Here is an 18,515-nt window from a genome sequence, read left to right on the forward strand (position 1 = left end):
TGGTCTTTCGCAAGTTGCTAGGACATGTTGAATGCCGGATTTCTCCATTTCTAGGGCGAAAGCTTCTGAGGTGAACGCGGTACCTTGGTCCGTAATGATCCTTTTCATGAAGCCGTGCTGAGGGATTACAATTTGGTTGAGGGCATCCACAACCCCCTTGGTTTTGACGTCAGGACACGGAACAGCAATTATCCATTGGCTCAGATAATCCATCATTACTAAGGCGTGTACGTTTCCTCGAGGAGTTGGTAGGAAAGGCCCAATATGATCCATGCCAAGAGTATGAAAAGGCGAGCTGGGTACTGGTATGGACATAAGCTGTCCTTCTGTTCGACCAGACCCCGGTTTGTTGAACTGGCAGACTCTACATGACGATACATACGCTTTTACTGATTTCCAGGAGCCTTTCCACCAGTATCTTTCTGCCACTCTATGATATGTGTTGGTAATACCCATGTGACCGGACGAGGGATCATCATGACAAGCGCTTAGTACTTGTCTTCTTAGGAATGAAGGAGCCACTAGTAAGAGTTTTCGTCCTTTTTGACGATTTTTTCGATACAACACATCCTTTCTTAATACAAACGTATCGCTCGCGGCGGCACCATTTTCTCGCAATTGCATTCTGATTAATCTTGTAGCTCTGTCATCATGTTGTAGGAGGGCGATTTCTTCCGGAGGATGGAAGCTTCCTACCATGGCACAACACATGGCCTCGGATAAGTCCGTTTCTTCTGATTCTCCGACTGGGAAGCGAGAGAGAGCATCTGCTACCACGTTTAAGTGGCCCTTGATGTGCTTTATCCGTATTTGAAATTCCTGGAGTGCCAAGATCCAGCGAGCGTATTTTCCATCGATATCCTTTTTGGAAAATAGCCATTTAAGTGCGGAATTGTCGGTGAAGACTGTGAAATTTCTTCCGTATACGTATGATTTTAGTTTATCCAAGGTCCATACTAATGCGAGGCACTCTAAAGCGTTGCTGTGGTAATTAATTTCTGCTTTCGAAGTCTTTCTACTAATGAAAATTATCGGCCGTTCCGTTTTCCCTTTGACTCGACTCAGCACAGCTCCTAGACCATGTTTGCTGGCGTCGGTTTTCAAGATTAAGTCTCCATCATCGTCATCGTGTGCTAAGGTTGGAGCTGTCAGGAGGGCGTCTTGTATCTTCCTCATGGCCTGTTGATGCTTTTCTTTCCAATCCCAAGTTACACCTTCCCAGATAGCACAGTGCAGTCCCAAAGACGTCCCAAACACGTCACTTTGAGACGTCTGAGATGTACTTGGAACATAGCAGATTCCCAAGTTTACATGCCTTGGACGTCTTTTACGTATGGCCAATGTCCGCTTCGACGAGATCCGATAGCGGTTCCTATCCGGTGCCATTGGATGGACCTTGGACGGGATTTGGACGGGATTTAGATGTAAATGGAACCATTGAGATGCATTTTAAACGTCTTTTATACGAATAATATCCTCGTTCTTTTTAAATTTCATCGCGGATGCATACATGGCTGAATAGGAATGAACCACGCTCAATTTATTATAAAATCAAGAGACTCAGTAATATTTTGGAAACAAACTCAAATTTATTTTAATTCTTCATATACAACAGAAACATGAAATAGTCAAATTACTTCGCAGAGACAATGAAAAATTAGTCTTTAGTTTAGTAGGTTTCTTCTTGTTCCTCGTCTTCTCCACTCTGGCTTCCATCGTCAGTTTGTTTCGACGCATATCTTGGGCAATGACGTAGCCAGTTCTTTATCTTCGCTTCAACTGCATCTCTTGTCAAAGAATTGTGTGCTTCACGAACTCCATCTGAAATGGTAAAAGTATGAAAAACGTTAAAAAATTGACGGAAGAAATGTTAAAATAAAAATGTATTCTAAATACTAAGCACTCACCAATTACAATCTCACAAATAGTGGTTGACTTGAAAGCCACTTTATCTTCATTTAGGCCTAGATAACAGAAACAACTGCCACACCGGTAGGTCATGATTGACTTCATGACCCTTCCAACCATGGAATTCGTAGTCCCTCCTATCCCAATGACGAACGTCTTCTGCAATAACCAAGATGAATATAAAATTTAGATCATTATTTATTAGAGGAATGTTTGAAATTTACCATTTTAGATGCATTATGTTGAATTTTCAGTAGCTTTGTCAAGTTCCTCGCATCCTGTAAAGTCTTCATAGGCAGCTGAAACAATTCCGTAATGGAAGGTAAATCCGGTTGGGGTGGAGCACTGTTTTTCAACAGCAACGTCAGTAGGTCTAGCACCTCCCGCTGATTAGCCTTCACAACTTCAATGCCTCTAGCTAACGCCTCCACCCGTTGCAAGATAACACCTATTTTTCCTAAGATAAAGAAAACGCATATAAAAAAATAGATTCCCTGGAATCAACACTACATGAAAATCTTACTTGCATCCACTTCCGGGCTGGTGGGAGCTGATGGTGATGGATTTGATTTTCTAGCTACGGCTAGCTGCTGTCGTGGTATAACAGGAGAGGACATAATCTCATCCGTAACACCATTCCTGTCACCAAAGGAATTGGATCTTTCTAAATGGATAGAAAAGATAAATGTTATACTCAAAATTTTCCACTAATTGTTGTACTCGTACTTACCGTTCTCAGTAGATTCGATTCTTGGCCTGGTGTGGCTAACTTCATTTGAAGATTGAGAAGAAAAAAACGTGTTGATGTTGAAACTGTTCGGAACAGGTGGCAATGTCATATGTGTGTCTGATAAATTTGCTGATACCGAAGCATCATTCTGGGAAGGTCTTGCTGGACCTAAAAACATCAATTCTGTAAAAAGTAACTTCGAGAAAAATAAATTAAAGTGCTTACTACGTTTCTTCTTCTTTCTTGACGAGTTCTCCTTGTTCTTTCTATTTCCGTCGTCGCTAGATTCACTCGTATCTTCACTTAGATACCTTCTTGTTTTCTGTTTTTCTCGCTTTCCTTTTCCTTTTTTATGTCCATCAACGTCAGTCGAGCTGGGAGCTACTGATTCTCCAGCAATAGCAAGAGGCAACTTAGCCTTGGCTTCTGCATACGTTTCTGCAGAAAGAAATCGGTATTACTTTAAAAATTAACCTCGGTAGAATAGTACATGAAATACTTACTGAAAGTAGCAATGAGGCGAGCATCATAACAGTCCCATGTAGCTTTATCACAATCCACTGACTTCGATACTTTTTTTTCCAATGTTGAACGAGCAAATGCACCTGGAGGCCACCAACACTGACCTGATGAGTACCATGAACTGGGGACAACTTCTACTTCGGTCTCATGTTCACCTATGATATTGTAACGAGTTATCGCCGATGGGTTCGGTGAATCAATAAGGTGTATTCAATCACTTCAACACTTAAGCACTACACAAGTAAACGTAACTGTTCTATCTAACTACTGGCCCCCAAGGTCTACACTACAGTCCCATTTATAGTCTTACAGGCGTGGGAAAGGGTCAGTCGATGAATCCAAATGCATCAGCAATCGGATGACACTCGAATGACACTTCCGTCGGTCGTTTGTCTATCCGTTACAGTTATAACGGATGGCGAGAGTTCTCTTACAACGATGCGTGAACGCTACATCCCCCCCTTCAGCCTGCGACTCGTCCCGATCGCACTATTACGACGAAAAACAAGGAGAAAAATAAACATAAACCCCAAAACATAAGAGACACGAGCAATTTTCGGCCAAAAAAAAAAAAAAATCAGTGCAAAGAAACAATTTTTAGCCAAAAGTTAGTGAAAACAAATGAATGCAAAATTCAATGTAAACAAATGTCACAACAAATGCTAGAAGGGTTACTGGTAGAACCAATGGACATTAATGCAAAACATAAAAAAAAATCAAATTACCAATAAAACAAGCATGAAACAAAATAACAGCTACAAATAGCTATTGAGAAGAAAAAGAAAAGTTACACAAGAAACACCAAAATAATTTCAGCAATTCGAATAATTCCTTACAGAATAGGGGAGAGAGAGAGAAAAACAAAAACAAATACAACGGGTCGGGTAACGGTTATAAACGCTCTTCCACCTCGGCCTCATGAATAGTCAATCGACCTTCCAATTCGACTATGCGTTGAGTCAAGGCTTTTATGGTTGCCCCGGTTTGACGTAAATAAACGAACAGACTTGCTCCCAAACCAAAGAATAAAATCGCTATAACTGCTACCAATTCGAACGGGTACCGAACTGTTTCGGGTTGCCCCGCGCCCCGTCTAGCTTTCTCTTCTTCCTCAATGATACGCAGATGTTCCCCCATGAGGGCTACGCGACCTTGAATCATCGCACGGCGCGTCAGTATCGGCTGGCTTTTCTGGGTTCTTGTCCCCCCTCCCTTTCTAGTATAGTCTCACTAGCCTCAGGCGCTTTCAAAACTTGCCCTACTTTTTCAAGCTCAGTGAGTGACGGCAGTGACGCGTTGTTCAGTGTATACTTGACATTCTTCCTGAAGCTTGCCTGAAAAATCCAATTATCCAGGTGTGCAGTACACGACATTGGAACTTCAAAGACATCAAAAGGTTTTCTTCTAATTAAAGTGTTAACCTTTTCACGACTTTGCGGGCAAGTTATTGTTATTGTTGTATCTTCAGTAGTTGAATAACCCCACCTCCTATGGCCTAGATATACAGTTTGTTGGCCAAGCCAAGGTGACACATGAGTCGTGCACTGGGTGCGACTACGGGCCTCGTCCTTAACAAACAAAGACATTGCACACCCGGGTTCCCTGTGTTTCCGATTAATAGCGCTACTTATCGGACAAATTAAAGCCGGTGACATTAAACAACGAAATGCATCGTCTGCTGATAACTCTACAAAGGCTTGTCTATCAGTTGCTACGGCAAGAAATGGTGGAAGAGGATAAAATTGTGCACCTTGTGTGGCATTTTCTATAGGGCGCGGCAAACTGATTACTTTATAGAGTGTAAAACGAAAAGGAAACTCAAAAACAGGTAAATGAATAAAAATTCTAAGACCATTATTAACCGCAGCCACGACTACTTTAGCTTCAGTGTACACTTTCCAGACATCGCCCTTCTGGATGGATGGACTCAAGGACCATCCTGACGGCAGCACAGATTTAATTTCTTTCAGGGCGGCTTGAACTTGCAGCGGGGGAAAAAGGGTAGCTGGTAGACGTTCCATAGCCATAACAGCCAATCCAACGGCAAAGTTATCCAACACCTCTTCGACCCATCCCACGGCGGACCCAATTTGACGGAACGCATCTCCAACTTTCGTGGTAGCAATCCATTGCCTTTCGATCTCTTTCACCACCCCGTCCATTTTGTTGTCCATTTTCCAGGCCTCTCGTTCAATTTTTGCAAAAGCAATCTGTAGCTCGGCTACGGCGTCGCCACTTGCCTTAGTCTCCCACAGCGTCTCGTTAATGAGAGAAGCATGAACTTCCAGGGCATGCACAATGGATGTTGTCTCCGTCGAAAGCTTATTGATCCGGCCGTTCACGTGTTCGAGATCTTCTTGGGTAGAGACCCCGAAAAGCCAGTTAAGAAGTCGACCTCCTCCATCCACTAGGCCACGTTTCACTCTGGAGTCTTGCACACCGACGGCTGTTTTTAGTTCATTCCAGCGCTGATGAACCTTCCGCAATTTCAACAATTCTTCTTGTGCCCGTTCTTTCACATGTTGTTGCAATGCCTGTTTAAACTGTGATTTAACTCCGGCGTAGTGATCGGACATGGCATTCACTCGAATGTCTAACCACTCGTATAACGATTTTACCACTTGGTCCACTGGATCAAACGTAAAATCTGTCACTACGACCCACTCCGAGTCGGAAAAGGCTAAGTCTCCTTCCGACTTGAAGATCACCCCTTGATAGGCGACGATCTCGCTGGCAGCTACCGGACCCGGACCAGACATTACGGTAAGCAAAAACATCAACGGGAAAGCAAGTAAGAATGTTTTCCTCGGTGCCCGTATTATCGTAGAGCGTCGAAGGCCGACGCCTTCGGGCGCGATGGCTGTAGCATGTGACGGCCCATCACGTGCAGCTGGAGGGTCAGCCGGAGAGTTCCGGTTTACTCCTCTCGGTTCAGGTCCACGGACTCCTGATGAGTTCCCAACGGCAGCTTCTCGCTCCGGCGGCGGAATGCTAACGCAATCGACGAACGGTTTCATACGTTCCACATGAACGATTTCAGTTTTAACCGTTCGTCCCAGCCGCAGCTCGTAGTTACTAGGAGTGGTCTGTCGTACGACCGTGTACGGTCCCAACCAACGATGCAAAAGCTTCTCAGATTTTCCTACCTTTCTGATAGGCTTGTAGATCAGTACCTCTTCTCCAGGTAGATATGTCGTCGCCTCCCTCCGGCCCTCGTCGTAAACTTTTTCTGCTTCCGCTGCACAGCAGCAGCGCGAGCCTGCACTTCCAATCGGGCCTGTTGAAGACGTTCCACCGCCCATTCGGACGGATCCCGGTTAGGTGGAGGTACCAAATTCGGATCCGCGTTCAGAGCGCCATCGATGGGGAGAACAGCTTCCCTTCCATACACCAGGTAGAATGGAGTTCGTCCCGTACTTTCATGACGACTGGTGTTGTAAGCGAACGTTACGAAAGGTAACGACTCGTCCCAATCCTTATGGTCGGAGCTAACATACATGGACAGCATGTCAGCTAGGGTGTGGTTCAACCTTTCCACCAAACCATTTGCCTGGGGACGATAAGCCGTTGTCGTACGATGGTTCGTCTCCAGGGCCTGCAACACCTTTTGAGTTACCTCAGCGGTGAAGCAACGTCCCTGGTCGGTCGTCAACTGGCGTGGAGCTCCATGTCTTAACAACACAAATTTCACCAAGAAATCTGCTACCTCCGACGCATCTGCTGAAGGTAGAGCTCGAGTCTCCGCCCACTTGGTGACGTAATCTACGGCTACCACAATACTTTTATTCCCACTCTTGGACAGTGGAAAAGGTCCCAGAATATCCATTCCCAGTCTCTCGAATGGACGTTCACTTCTTTGAATTTCCATAAACCCCGCTGGTCGCTGGTAGACTGGTTTTCGGGACTGGCACTCCCGACACGCCCGCACAAAATTACGCACATCCTCGGCCAAGGCCCACCAGTAGTATCTACCCCTCACTTTGTCAAGAGTACGAGTGACACCTAGGTGGCCGGCGGTAATGTCATGATGGCAAGAGCGCATTACCTCGTTTTTAAAGGATTGAGGCACACATAGCCTTAGTAGGAGGTCGTCGTCAACGACCTTGGTCTGGAACAGCAGACCGTCCTTAAGGCGATACTGGCTGTATTTTCTTCCTTTCTCCAGACCCGCGAAGACTTGGTCCCACTCCACTTGCTGCGCTTGCTGAAACTCACTCTTACTTTCAGTGTCAATACTGAAGGCAGCTAGAGTACAATACAGCTGTTCGTCGAGCTCCTGTGGTGCGTCGACCGGATAGCGGGAAAACGCATCTGCATCCGTATGAAGTCTTCCATTTCGGTGTATGATCCGTAGTAGGAATTCCTGTAGCTGTAGACTCCAGCGAGCTAAACGTCCGGCTAGATCCTTCTTGGTGAGTAACCAACACAGAGCGTGATGATCGGTCACCACCAAAGTATCCATGCCCCATATGTAAGACCGGAACTTCTTCACGGCCCAAACCAAAGCGAGACACTCTTTCTCCGTGATCGAGTAATTCGACTCACTTGGAGACAAGAGGCGACTCGCGTAGGCCAGGGGCCTCTCAATGTTATTTACGCGTTGTAGTAACACCGCTCCTAAACCGTAGTCACAGGCGTCAGGGTGTATCTCGAACGGCCTTGTAAAATCGGGATAGGCCAAAGTGGCCGCACTCACTAGCGCCTGCTTCATCAGCTCAAAGCTGACTTCTTGAGACTCTTCCCACACGAAGCAACCACCCTTTTTAAACATGTCCGTCAGGGGTTTGGCTGTATGTGCAAACTGAGGAATGAACCGGCGATAATACGAGCAAAGCCCCACAAAGCTACGTACGCACTTCAACTGTTCACTTGGCTTACACAGGGTCGACGGAGAAGGGAAGTTTGCGACCGCATTAAGTTTTTCTGGGTCAGGCCTAACTCCATCCCCACTAATGACGTGGCCTAAAGCCTTTACTTCGCTGGCTCCAAACTGACACTTCACCAACTTAATTTTCAACCCGGCCTTCCGCAGGGCGGTCAACACTTGTCGCACTCGCACCAAGTGTTCCTCTGCATCAGCCGCGTAGATGATGATGTCGTCCAGGTAAACGAGACAAATCGTCCATCTCAGACCAGTTAAAACCAAATCCATCATGCGTTGGAATGTCCCCGGTGCGGAGGCCAACCCGAAGGGCATAACAAGAAACTGATAAAGTCCGTCGGGGGTGACAAACGCCGTCTTGACTTTATCCTCTTCGTTTAGTGGTACCTGCCAGTACCCACTCTCCAGATCCAGCGTCGAGAAGATGCTAGCGTTCCCCATCCGAGACAGCGTCTCTTCGATCCTCGGCAACGGGTAAACATCTTTTACGGATATGGCGTTGAGGCGGCGATAGTCCACACAAAAACGCCAACTTCCATCCTTTTTCTTCACTAAGACCACCGGTGATGCCCACGGGCTAGTTGAACGCTCAATTACACTTCTGCTCAGCATTTCGTCCACTTGTTTCTGCACAATAGCCCTCTCTTTCCAAGCACTCTTGTAGGGAGACTGATGTACCGGCGTAGCAGTACCAGTATTTATGCGATGCTCTGCAATCTTGCACACCCCCAGTTCTCCCTCCTTCAACACAAAACTAGTGTCAAATTCCTCGAGTAGCTCAACCATCTTCTCCACATCAGCAGGGGGAAGCGTCGATGCTACTTGAGCCCGAAAAGCTTGACTCGGAATAGAGGTCATTCTCGGCATAGAATCTGAGTCGCTTATGGACTCAGCTGAGTCCTCCCCAACATCGTCGCCCAGTGAATCTGGCGTTTCCCCCTCATCCACTGCGACAATGGAGGGTTCCACAGCCTCCATCTGCCCCAAAACGGTTCCCTCTCTTAGATAGGCGCGCCGATTGGTTAAATTAACCATCAACACTTGTCCTAACGGTTGATCCGAAGACACCAGCACTTTACCCGCCGTCAGCCCCTTGGTTTGAGCCAGATGTTCCGAAGGTTCAATCATCCACGTTGCTTCATTGAGAGTCGTGGTTTCTATCTCCACCGGAACAATGGCTCTGGGCGGAAGCATTCTACCCGTCTTCGTGACCAATCTAGGTGCTTTCACGGTCTCCTGTTCTTCGATTACGTTCACGGGTAACTCTCCGAGCAATAATTCAGCGCCATTTGGGACGTAATTTATTTGGAGCCGCTTGAACTGGCTCAAAAAATCGTTACCGAGCAGTAACTCGATCCCTCTCATTTCCAATAGAATTACTTTTCCACTGGCCTTCATTCCTCTATGCTCGATTTCTAGCTCGAGGGCTCCTAGCGGGGGAGCTCTCTGGCCGTTTACCATGACTACAGACGGTCCGTCCCATCCCAATCGACGAGCTCCTAATTTCTCTTGCAAGCTCGGAGACGCCACCGACACCACCGCTCCGGTGTCAATCACGGCCTTGATCCTTATTCCTCGGCACACTACCTCTTCAGTTATCAGGCGGGAAGAGTCGATAAGCAGTACAGCCGTCTCTCCTGAGTCGTCTTCGTCGGCCGACACCATGCCCACGGTATTCCGGTCATCTTCTTCGGAATCCCGTCGCCTAGCCTGCCAGGCCTTTCCATCTTCCTTGCGCCGATCGTTTTTCCATCTGTTTTCTCCCTCGTCTCGACGATCACTCCGCTGACCGCCCTTCCCCTCTTCTTTCGGGGCCGTACTTTTCTGGTCTTGGCCCTTCTCCGCTCTACAGAAACGAGCAATGTGCCCCGCTTTGGAACAATTATGACAGATAGGCTTCCCATCCGAAGTCCGAGATGCGAACGACACATTATTTTGAGGTCGCCCCGAGTTTCCCCGTCCGCCCTCCGGCCTGGGAGATTTTGACACGCGCTTTAACTCGGCGATCTCAGCTTTCAATTCTAACACCAGGTCTCTCAATTCGGTCCCAGCTTCCTCCTTTGGAGGAGGTAACCCCTTCATTGGTCCTAACACGCTCACAGCCCATTCTGGTCGAATAGCTAACTCCGACGCTTCCGTGTGCAGCTGCACCGCAGTCAAGAACTCCGCCGTAGTTCTCGGGCTAGTCACCCAGATCTTCTCGACAAGGGTAGGCTTCAAACCACGAAACAGATAATCCACTTTTGCCTCTTCCAACATCCCTGGGTCTACCCTCCGACACAAATCAATGACGTCGTAGAAGTATTCTACCCCTGATTCGTCTATCCCCTGCTTCCGCTGTCGTAACTTTGCCTCTTGATAGCGGCCATAATGTTGTGGCTGAAAGGCGCGAAGAAATCTCGTTCGTAGTCCGTCCACCCCAGGCACAGCCACCACCCCCGGTGCTGCTACCACTGCCGGTGTATCCCGCCACACCGCCGGCGCTCCCAAGCAGAGAAACCATTTCCTAGCTGCTCCATCCAGCTGCATCCCAAAATTCTCGGCCATTTCAGCTGCTCCCCAACGGTTATAGAGAGCCGTACTCTCATAACGCTCTAGCCAATCCACTGCATCCTCATCCTTCCTCCCGTAGAAGATCGGAGGAGCCCGGTACTTCAATTGGGGGGCAGGTGGTCGTTGGGCCATGACTACTGGTGACGCGGCCCGAGAACCGGCTGAACTGCCTGACGACTCACTCGCAAGCTCCTCTTCGTCTACCGACTCACTCGCAAGCTCCTCTTCGTCTACCGACTCACTCGCAAGTGATGACTCTCTCGAGGATATGGGTTGGCTTCTCCAACCGTGCCAATCCGAGCCCTCCTGACTGGTCCCCTCTTCCGGCTCGGAAGTCGCTCTGAGCTCTACCGCGTCCTCTCGTAGGTCGCCGGAATCCCACTGCAGTGACTCCGTGTAATAGGCCCCTTCTATCCCCGCTTCCACCAAGTTAAGCCTACTCTCGGCCCTACTTCCTGGCAGGGGTGGATAGGTAGCGGATCGCTCCCTTGCGCCCGCCTCTTCTCCTGAGTCGTCTGGATCTACGACCGTCCGTTCTCCTAGACCGCTGTCTCTCGGTCTCCGCTGTAGCAAGAACTTCCGATAATTGCACCCCCGATTCGACCTCTCTCCAGAACTCCCAACCAGATTCCCTGAATCAGCTCCGAGGCTCGGGGCGGGTTGACTAATCGCTAGAGAGGTTTGCGTCCCAGTACTAACACAAACTTTGGTCGTAACTTCCGTTTGAGCTTCCGTTACGTTGGCCTCCCTACGTTCCCTTACTTCACCCTCGGGTGACGCTGCAATCCTCCTTAACCGTTTACTTTGCCGCAGTGGACCAGTACTCATCTACACCCGATCATTCAGGATCGACGAACCCCCCGGTAGACCTATTTTAACCCGCGTAAAACAAGACAAGATCTGCTCTCTTACCCAAGTTGTGGACGTTCAAACGAATAAGAAGCTCGGCCAGGCCTGTGGTCCTATACCCAAGCAATTTAAGGTACCAATACCCGCTGGTCACACCTTCCAAGGACCTCTCAACAGCACCTGCCTCCTAGTTTCTTACTCTCTCACTTCGTCCCCTAACAACTCAGAATCAAGCACAATGATCTTACCTTATTTTACCAGGAAGGTCTACCCTGCATCTCCACCATGTAACGAGTTATCGCCGATGGGTTCGGTGAATCAATAAGGTGTATTCAATCACTTCAACACTTAAGCACTACACAAGTAAACGTAACTGTTCTATCTAACTACTGGCCCCCAAGGTCTACACTACAGTCCCATTTATAGTCTTACAGGCGTGGGAAAGGGTCAGTCGATGAATCCAAATGCATCAGCAATCGGATGACACTCGAATGACACTTCCGTCGGTCGTTTGTCTATCCGTTACAGTTATAACGGATGGCGAGAGTTCTCTTACAACGATGCGTGAACGCTACAATATACTCCACTATAAGAAACATTTCACCTGCGAAAGAATGCAATTAGAAGATTGAAAAGGCTGATTTGTAGCTACATCTTGAAAGGAAACCGCATACGTTTTAGTGTTTTACTATCTCACATGAACAAGAAGACCGTAAATTTTTAAAAGTTATATACGTTTTGTTGTAAGATTTACCCCGTTCTGGCATATGTTAATATCCCTTTATTGAAAGCAAATAAATTCCAGGACACACGAGACGAGACACACGAGACGAGACACACGAGACGAGACACATGAGACACACGAGACGAGACACACGAGACACGACGCTTGATGAGACAACAGAGCAGAAGACAGACGCTACAAAATGGAGTTGTCAGATTTCTTAAAAGACCACCTGGAATTAACCAAAAAAATATAAATATTAGGATTACGTTATGTACTGACTTTTAAATACCCTTGAAGAAGAATCGAGAATGAAACATCGTAGAGGAAATAAAAAAATAATCGCTGCATTTCTTTTAATGGAAAAAAATTTGGAAATCCTGAAAAAAAAATTAGATACTCTTTTTGCAAGCCAATTAACTTTAAACAGCCGTAAATAACCTTTCAAAAGCCGAGAGATGTTAATAATGGAATCTTCAGTTACATCGACTTGCAAGATTGAAGCTATGCGTTGCTTTGCATATGCAATGGAAAAACAGCGAAGTCATAAAGACTATGAACTGCTGTTGGCAGCAGCATTGCTTTGCATTTCAAGGACTTTATAGGCCAACGTTGTAATTGAGAAAGTCGTCTTGCACAAACTATTCCGAGTCTGGAAGATGGTAAGGGGGAAGAATAGTGGCTAGTTTTGTGAAGAAAACTATGCCCGACCAAGAAAATTCCTTCTTCACTCTTCAATAAATTGGCAATTTTTACAATCGTTTGGTCCTGAAGAATTGCGCAACAATCTGCATCGTTATCTGTACGAAAAGTCCATGAGTGACATTGGAGAAACTTGAACTGAACGCCACGACAGCCATTTATCATCGGCCCTTGAGTGTGTTTCTTTTTCAATACGAAAGGTGAGACAGCACAATTTATCCGTGGTACTAGATTTAACTGGATCTCATCAAGTCTTCGGATAACTTGGGCTAAGGGTTGATTATGTTTTCGCAAAAGATGTTTAATGTCCTGCAGATAATTTTCGAAAGCAAAAGCGCTGAAAGAATCAAGATTGCCAAAGTGACGTACATCGTCTGCCAAGTGAATTAAATTATGAACGTTGTAGCTGAAAAATTCTTTGCCGTAAATTTCTTTTGCCTCCGTCACGAACAACACAAGCAACTGTTTGGCGTAGTCGTTAAACTCTTTGCAGAAATGTTGTGCTACCAAAAGTTTGACCGCAACATGAAAAAGAAGGAAATGTTCGTAAAGGCGTTTTGGTAGTACATTTTTCAATACAATCGGACCAGTATACAATAAAAATTCTCTTAGTTCGGTGGCTTTCCACCTTGCTAATTCTGCTAACGACCGCGATTTACGACTGAATTCTGAAGGAATGTAACTTGCCAAAAAAATTAAAAAGCTCGAGATTGTGTTTTTCTGAGTTTGGCTTAATCTACACGAAAGAGGACCTTTTATCCATTGCCACAACAATTTACGCATGACCCCCAAACAGCAAAGGTGCATGTAATCTAGGGGAAAGGTGGCCACCATATCAATTGGCAACTGCTCTAAAATTGACCGACCTGTGTGATGCTCGTCTTGTCGTTGACTTCGAAAAGTTGCATCGGTACGCAATGGGGCTTTCTCGTTCAAAAATACGATTCTACCTTCAAAATCCCCTTCCTCTGTACACTTTGAGCAACTGAAATAACCGCTGTGTGTTTTTGTGTAAGCAATGAAAGCCCTTGCCGGCGCATCGCAAACAAATCCAAATATAACGAGTGTCAGTACCTCACCGTTATACAATATGCCTTTTTCAAGCAAATCTAATATTTCTGTTGTGAAATCAGCAAGGAAAACATTTGCATCAGATGGCTTGGAAGGCCCATGATAGATACCTATCAAGAAAGGTTTGGAATGTGGAAAGCCACTAAGTCTACCCAGAATCGGCCAAAATTGGCTACCGGAACTTTTAGCTATGGGCACACCGTCAACATTTATCAGCAATTTGATACGTTTAGAAGGAATGCGTTTCACTTGCATTCTTTGAAGAGTTGACAGGATTCCTTTTTCAACACCACAGTGATAGTAGTGTCCTGGGCCCACTACTTTTGTTGCAGTGCGACGAATAGTTTTCAGAAGTGTTCGACAACTTTTAGGAAGGTTGGATGTGTCAAAGTCTGAGAATGATTTCAGGAGCACAAGTAATTTGTCTACATGCGATTGCGGAATCTGGCACTGAACAGCCCAAGAGGCAAGACTTTCACGAAACTCACATGTGTTAATATTGTGTTCCTCACAGTCGAAAAATGTGTCATCTTCCTCCACTTCATAACACGTTTCAGTTTCTTCTTCACAGTCTACATAAATTTCATCATCGCTGTCACTGTCAGGTTCTGTATCACTATGATTCTTGTCACTGTCGACAACTTCTGCAATGCAATAATCTTGTAATGAGTTGTTATGTAATATATCACTTTGATCACTGTTTGATTCACTGGCACCAGTCACACTTTGGTTAGCAGAGGAATATTGCTCGGCATCTTCCTGGTAAAACGCACTTCCGTTAACCAATATTTGCTGAATGCGTCTGCGTTTTTGTCTTAAAGAAACACTGGCAGCCATTATTGTCAACACTGAATCTTACAAGTCCCTACCGAAAACCGTTCATAAATAGAAATACAAATTAATTGGAACAAAATAAAACGTATGGCCGTATTACTTCGTAATATACCGTATTATGGCGTAAATTGAAGTTGTAAAACGTCAAAACATCCATCCACAATTTAAAAACATCCGTCCGCCATCTAGCGCTGAAGATTGGAGTCTAAGTTATTGCTTTACTCGCACGCAACTCATGTATACAGACACAATTTGTTTCTAATATAATGTTGTAAGCTAAATCAACAAACACAGCTTTGGATATTTAGTAATAATAATACCTTGTTGAGGAAAAAAATCCATTAACTGAAGCAACACACAGAGATAGTCTTTTCCAGTTTTCTCACACGAGGCAGAACACAGACGACGTTCTTCAAGTCCGAGTGAGTGTGAACGTTGCCAAACTGACTGAACACTCCAGTAAAAGAGTTTGTTCCATTATTTATGAATAAACAATAAGAAATCTAAAGCTTGAAGGATCATTTTCATTAAATAAAGAAAATCAAAATATATTATTTAAAAAAATTGCATAGAAAATTTATTGAACTGGCCATCTAGTGAGTAGAACGTTAACACCGTCATAAAAGGGAATAAGAAAATTTTGCCGCGTTAAAACAAAGACATGTGATCAAAAAATTTTCTAAGTGTTGACCGAGAGCCAAAAGAAAATAAATGGGACGGGCCAGGGACATCAACGGGGCACCAATGATATACAGGAGTAAACGGGAAAGTATTATTTTTTCAAGGGCTCGGGTTTAGACATCTTTTGGATGAACCCGTCGCAGTCGTGCTATTGGTACGGCTTTGGAACTACCCCGGGACACCAATTCCTATCTGGGATTTCTTGAGCAACTGATGTAAGGGGGAGGCCAGAAGGGCGAACTGATAAATGAACCTTCGATAGTAAGAGGCTAAACCGAAGAAGCTTTTTAGAGCCGTGACATCCACTGGTGTTGGAAATTTGTCCAGTGCTGCAATCTTTTGTGGATCTGGTCGGAGGCCATCACCATCTACCAAGTGTCCCAGGAACTTGACGTGTGAGACACAGAAGTTGCACTTTTCCACATTAAGTGTTATCCTTGCACGCTGGAAGGCAGCGAGGACCGCTTCTAGACGTTCTTGATGTTCTTTGAAGTTTGCACCGAATACTAAGATGTCGTCAATATACGCGAGGCAGTGTGTCCACTTCAGATTGAGAAGTGCGAGGTCGATTATTCTTACAAACGTTGCGGGAGAGTTACAGAGCCCGAAAGGTAAATATTTAAACTGGAAAAGACCATCGTTCGTCACGAATGCTGTTTTCTCCCGGTCCTCAGGGTGTACCGGTACTTGCCAAAACGCATTCTTGATGTCCATTGAACTAAAGATTACCGCACCGGCCACTCTTTGAATAAGGTCATCTGGTCTAGGTATTGGATAAACATCCTTTTTGGTGACCGAATTCAGTGGTCGATAGTCCACACAGAACCGTAGGTTACCGTCTTTCTTTTTAATAAGCACTACATTAGCGCTCCATGGACTTTTAGATGGCTCGATGATTCCTTTTGACAGCATACTCTCTACTTGATCTGCTACTATTTGGCGCTCGTACGTAGAGACTCGCCGAGGTCGTGTGCTTATGGGACGAGACTCACCTGTGTCGATGCGATGGGCGTACCCAGCATCTACTCCGACTTTTCCTTCACTGGAGAAGCATTCGGCATATTTGTCCAGGACTGTATATAGCTCTACTTTCTGTTCGTTTGAAATAGTAGTTTGGCTGGTCATTCTCTGTTTTATTTCGTCTGATAGACCCGCGTTTTCTTCTAAGAGACTGCCACATATTCCTTCGTTATCTGTTGCGTCTTTGCTAGCACCCCATGGACTAATTCGGGTAAGCTTTTGACCTTTTTTAAGTAGCAGTGGTTCATTTGACAGATTCGTGACTGGAACGCGAACATGAGTTCCTTCTATGTTTACCAGACAGTGCGGTATTACCCATTCTTTGCTGGGAAAGGCTGAATGGGCCCTTTCCACAATTGCCGTATGACCGTTTGATTTCTCGATGCTTATTCGGATGAATTTCATTGTCCTGACGGGAATAACACATGTCTCTTGCACGTATCTTACGACATGAACGGGTGGTGATTCGGGTGAGAGAGTGATGGCGGCCAGTAGCCCGTTTTCATCGTCTATTTTCTCTTCTATGGGGTTTTTAACCTGTCCCGAGCTTTCGGGATTTGCTAAGATATCACAGATAGGTAATTCAGGGAACATAACAGCTTCCATTTGAAACCGATCATGGAGGCTTGGTCGGACACCTACGTTGCTTTTACCCATCCAATCAACACCCAAGATTAGTGGGAACAAAGATTGTTCTACCACCCTTACTTTGTGTAGGTCCACGACACGGTCTTTGAATCTAATTGTTAGCGAGATTTCTCCCACTACGGCAACCCGTTCTTTGTTAAAACTCAACAAAGTCCCTCCTGTTAGATGTTCATTTTTTAGTAAATGATGAACCATTTTTGTTTCGATTACGCTGTACATGGCTCCTGTATCGATCATGGCCTTTACGGGGCCCACTCGTGCGACATGAACTTCGATTAGAGCCAGATTGGTTGGTTTGAGGACTTTTTGCACATTTATTGCCGCTCCTGCCCCGATGGGGCGGCTTGCCCATTTCCCGAATTTGGTTTTGACAAACGTGGGTTAGGATGGGGGCAATCTCTTGCAAAGTGTCCAAATCCGTTGCAATTGTAACATTGGATTTCGTTTCTTGTACCTGGGGGACGTCGATCAAACGAGACTTGTTTGATCGCTGGTTTCACCGGACCAGTTGTAGTAGATTGGTTTGCGCTCTGGTTCAGAAATGACACCTGATTGACGAGTGTTTCTATTGCCTTAGACAAAGAATTAGAATCCTTCGTGCTCATGGGAGGGGAAACACTATTCGCTGACGCTGCCGTTGAGTCTGTAGGGGACTCGCTGATAGATTCTAGCCGGCGAAGTTCGGTGAGGAAAGCATTAACTGTCGCTGGCGGATTACCTATCATCACTGATCGTAATTCGGGACGGATTAGTCCGCGGATGAGGAAAGGAATCATCTCTCCATCGTTGATAGGAATAGCTCTGCGGCGGCATAATTTGACTGTTAGATTATGATCAAGGGATAGACATTACTTTTGATCTTGTTTATTACCATCTCAACGTTGAGGAAACATGCCGTCTCTTGACATCAAGAGGGCTGCCATCTCTTATTGTAAAGAGGGTAGATTGATATAACATATTACCTTTGATCGCAGTCCACTAGCACAGAATACAGAAACACTTGTAAGATAATAATCTAGGTGGGATGCTGAACGAACAAAGTGTTCACCATAAGAAAGAGAAGACACACACACGTAATAGAACGTCAGAAAGACGATGACAACGATTGAGAGTCGTTGTGCATAATCGAGGATAGTCCCCCTAGTGGAGGATTGTTAACTTAACACTCCCCCTCAATCTGAGCGTGTTGATCTAGGTGTTTAATTTTGAAAGAATTGAGAAGTGTTAGACGTAAGGAGAATAGTAAGAAAGAAAAAAATACGAAAATTTGAATTTTATTTTTAGCTTCGAGGCAAGCTGCAGACGCCGATGCGTTCCCTGTTCAGTCGAAGTGCTTCTACCTTCAAGGGCTTCGTGAGGAAGTCGGCCAATTCGTCTGCGGATGAGACGGA

At 45.6% G+C, this 18,515-nt stretch overlaps 1 protein-coding gene and 1 long non-coding RNA gene across 2 annotated transcripts; both read right to left on the minus strand.

The window, feature by feature from the left end:
* Nucleotides 1-1,569: 1,569 nt before the first annotated feature.
* Nucleotides 1,570-3,318, minus strand: LOC123474598. Its single transcript, XM_045176859.1, has 7 exons — nucleotides 3,142-3,318; nucleotides 2,864-3,076; nucleotides 2,639-2,806; nucleotides 2,432-2,572; nucleotides 2,133-2,365; nucleotides 1,908-2,067; nucleotides 1,570-1,821 (listed from the first exon to the last, which is right to left on the minus strand). Exons 3-7 carry the CDS (start codon nucleotides 2,745-2,747, stop codon nucleotides 1,670-1,672), a joined length of 795 nt encoding a protein of 264 aa, XP_045032794.1. The 5' UTR covers nucleotides 2,748-2,806; nucleotides 2,864-3,076; nucleotides 3,142-3,318; the 3' UTR covers nucleotides 1,570-1,669.
* Nucleotides 3,319-12,020: 8,702 nt separating this feature from the next.
* Nucleotides 12,021-13,317, minus strand: LOC123474603. The gene is made up of 4 exons (XR_006649489.1): nucleotides 12,610-13,317; nucleotides 12,461-12,548; nucleotides 12,199-12,400; nucleotides 12,021-12,048 (listed from the first exon to the last, which is right to left on the minus strand). It is a non-coding gene; the product is annotated as an uncharacterized LOC123474603 (long non-coding RNA).
* Nucleotides 13,318-18,515: the final 5,198 nt, after the last annotated feature.

This window comes from Daphnia magna, linkage group LG7, assembly GCF_020631705.1.
Source record: "Daphnia magna isolate NIES linkage group LG7, ASM2063170v1.1, whole genome shotgun sequence".
NCBI lineage: Eukaryota > Metazoa > Arthropoda > Branchiopoda > Diplostraca > Daphniidae > Daphnia > Daphnia magna.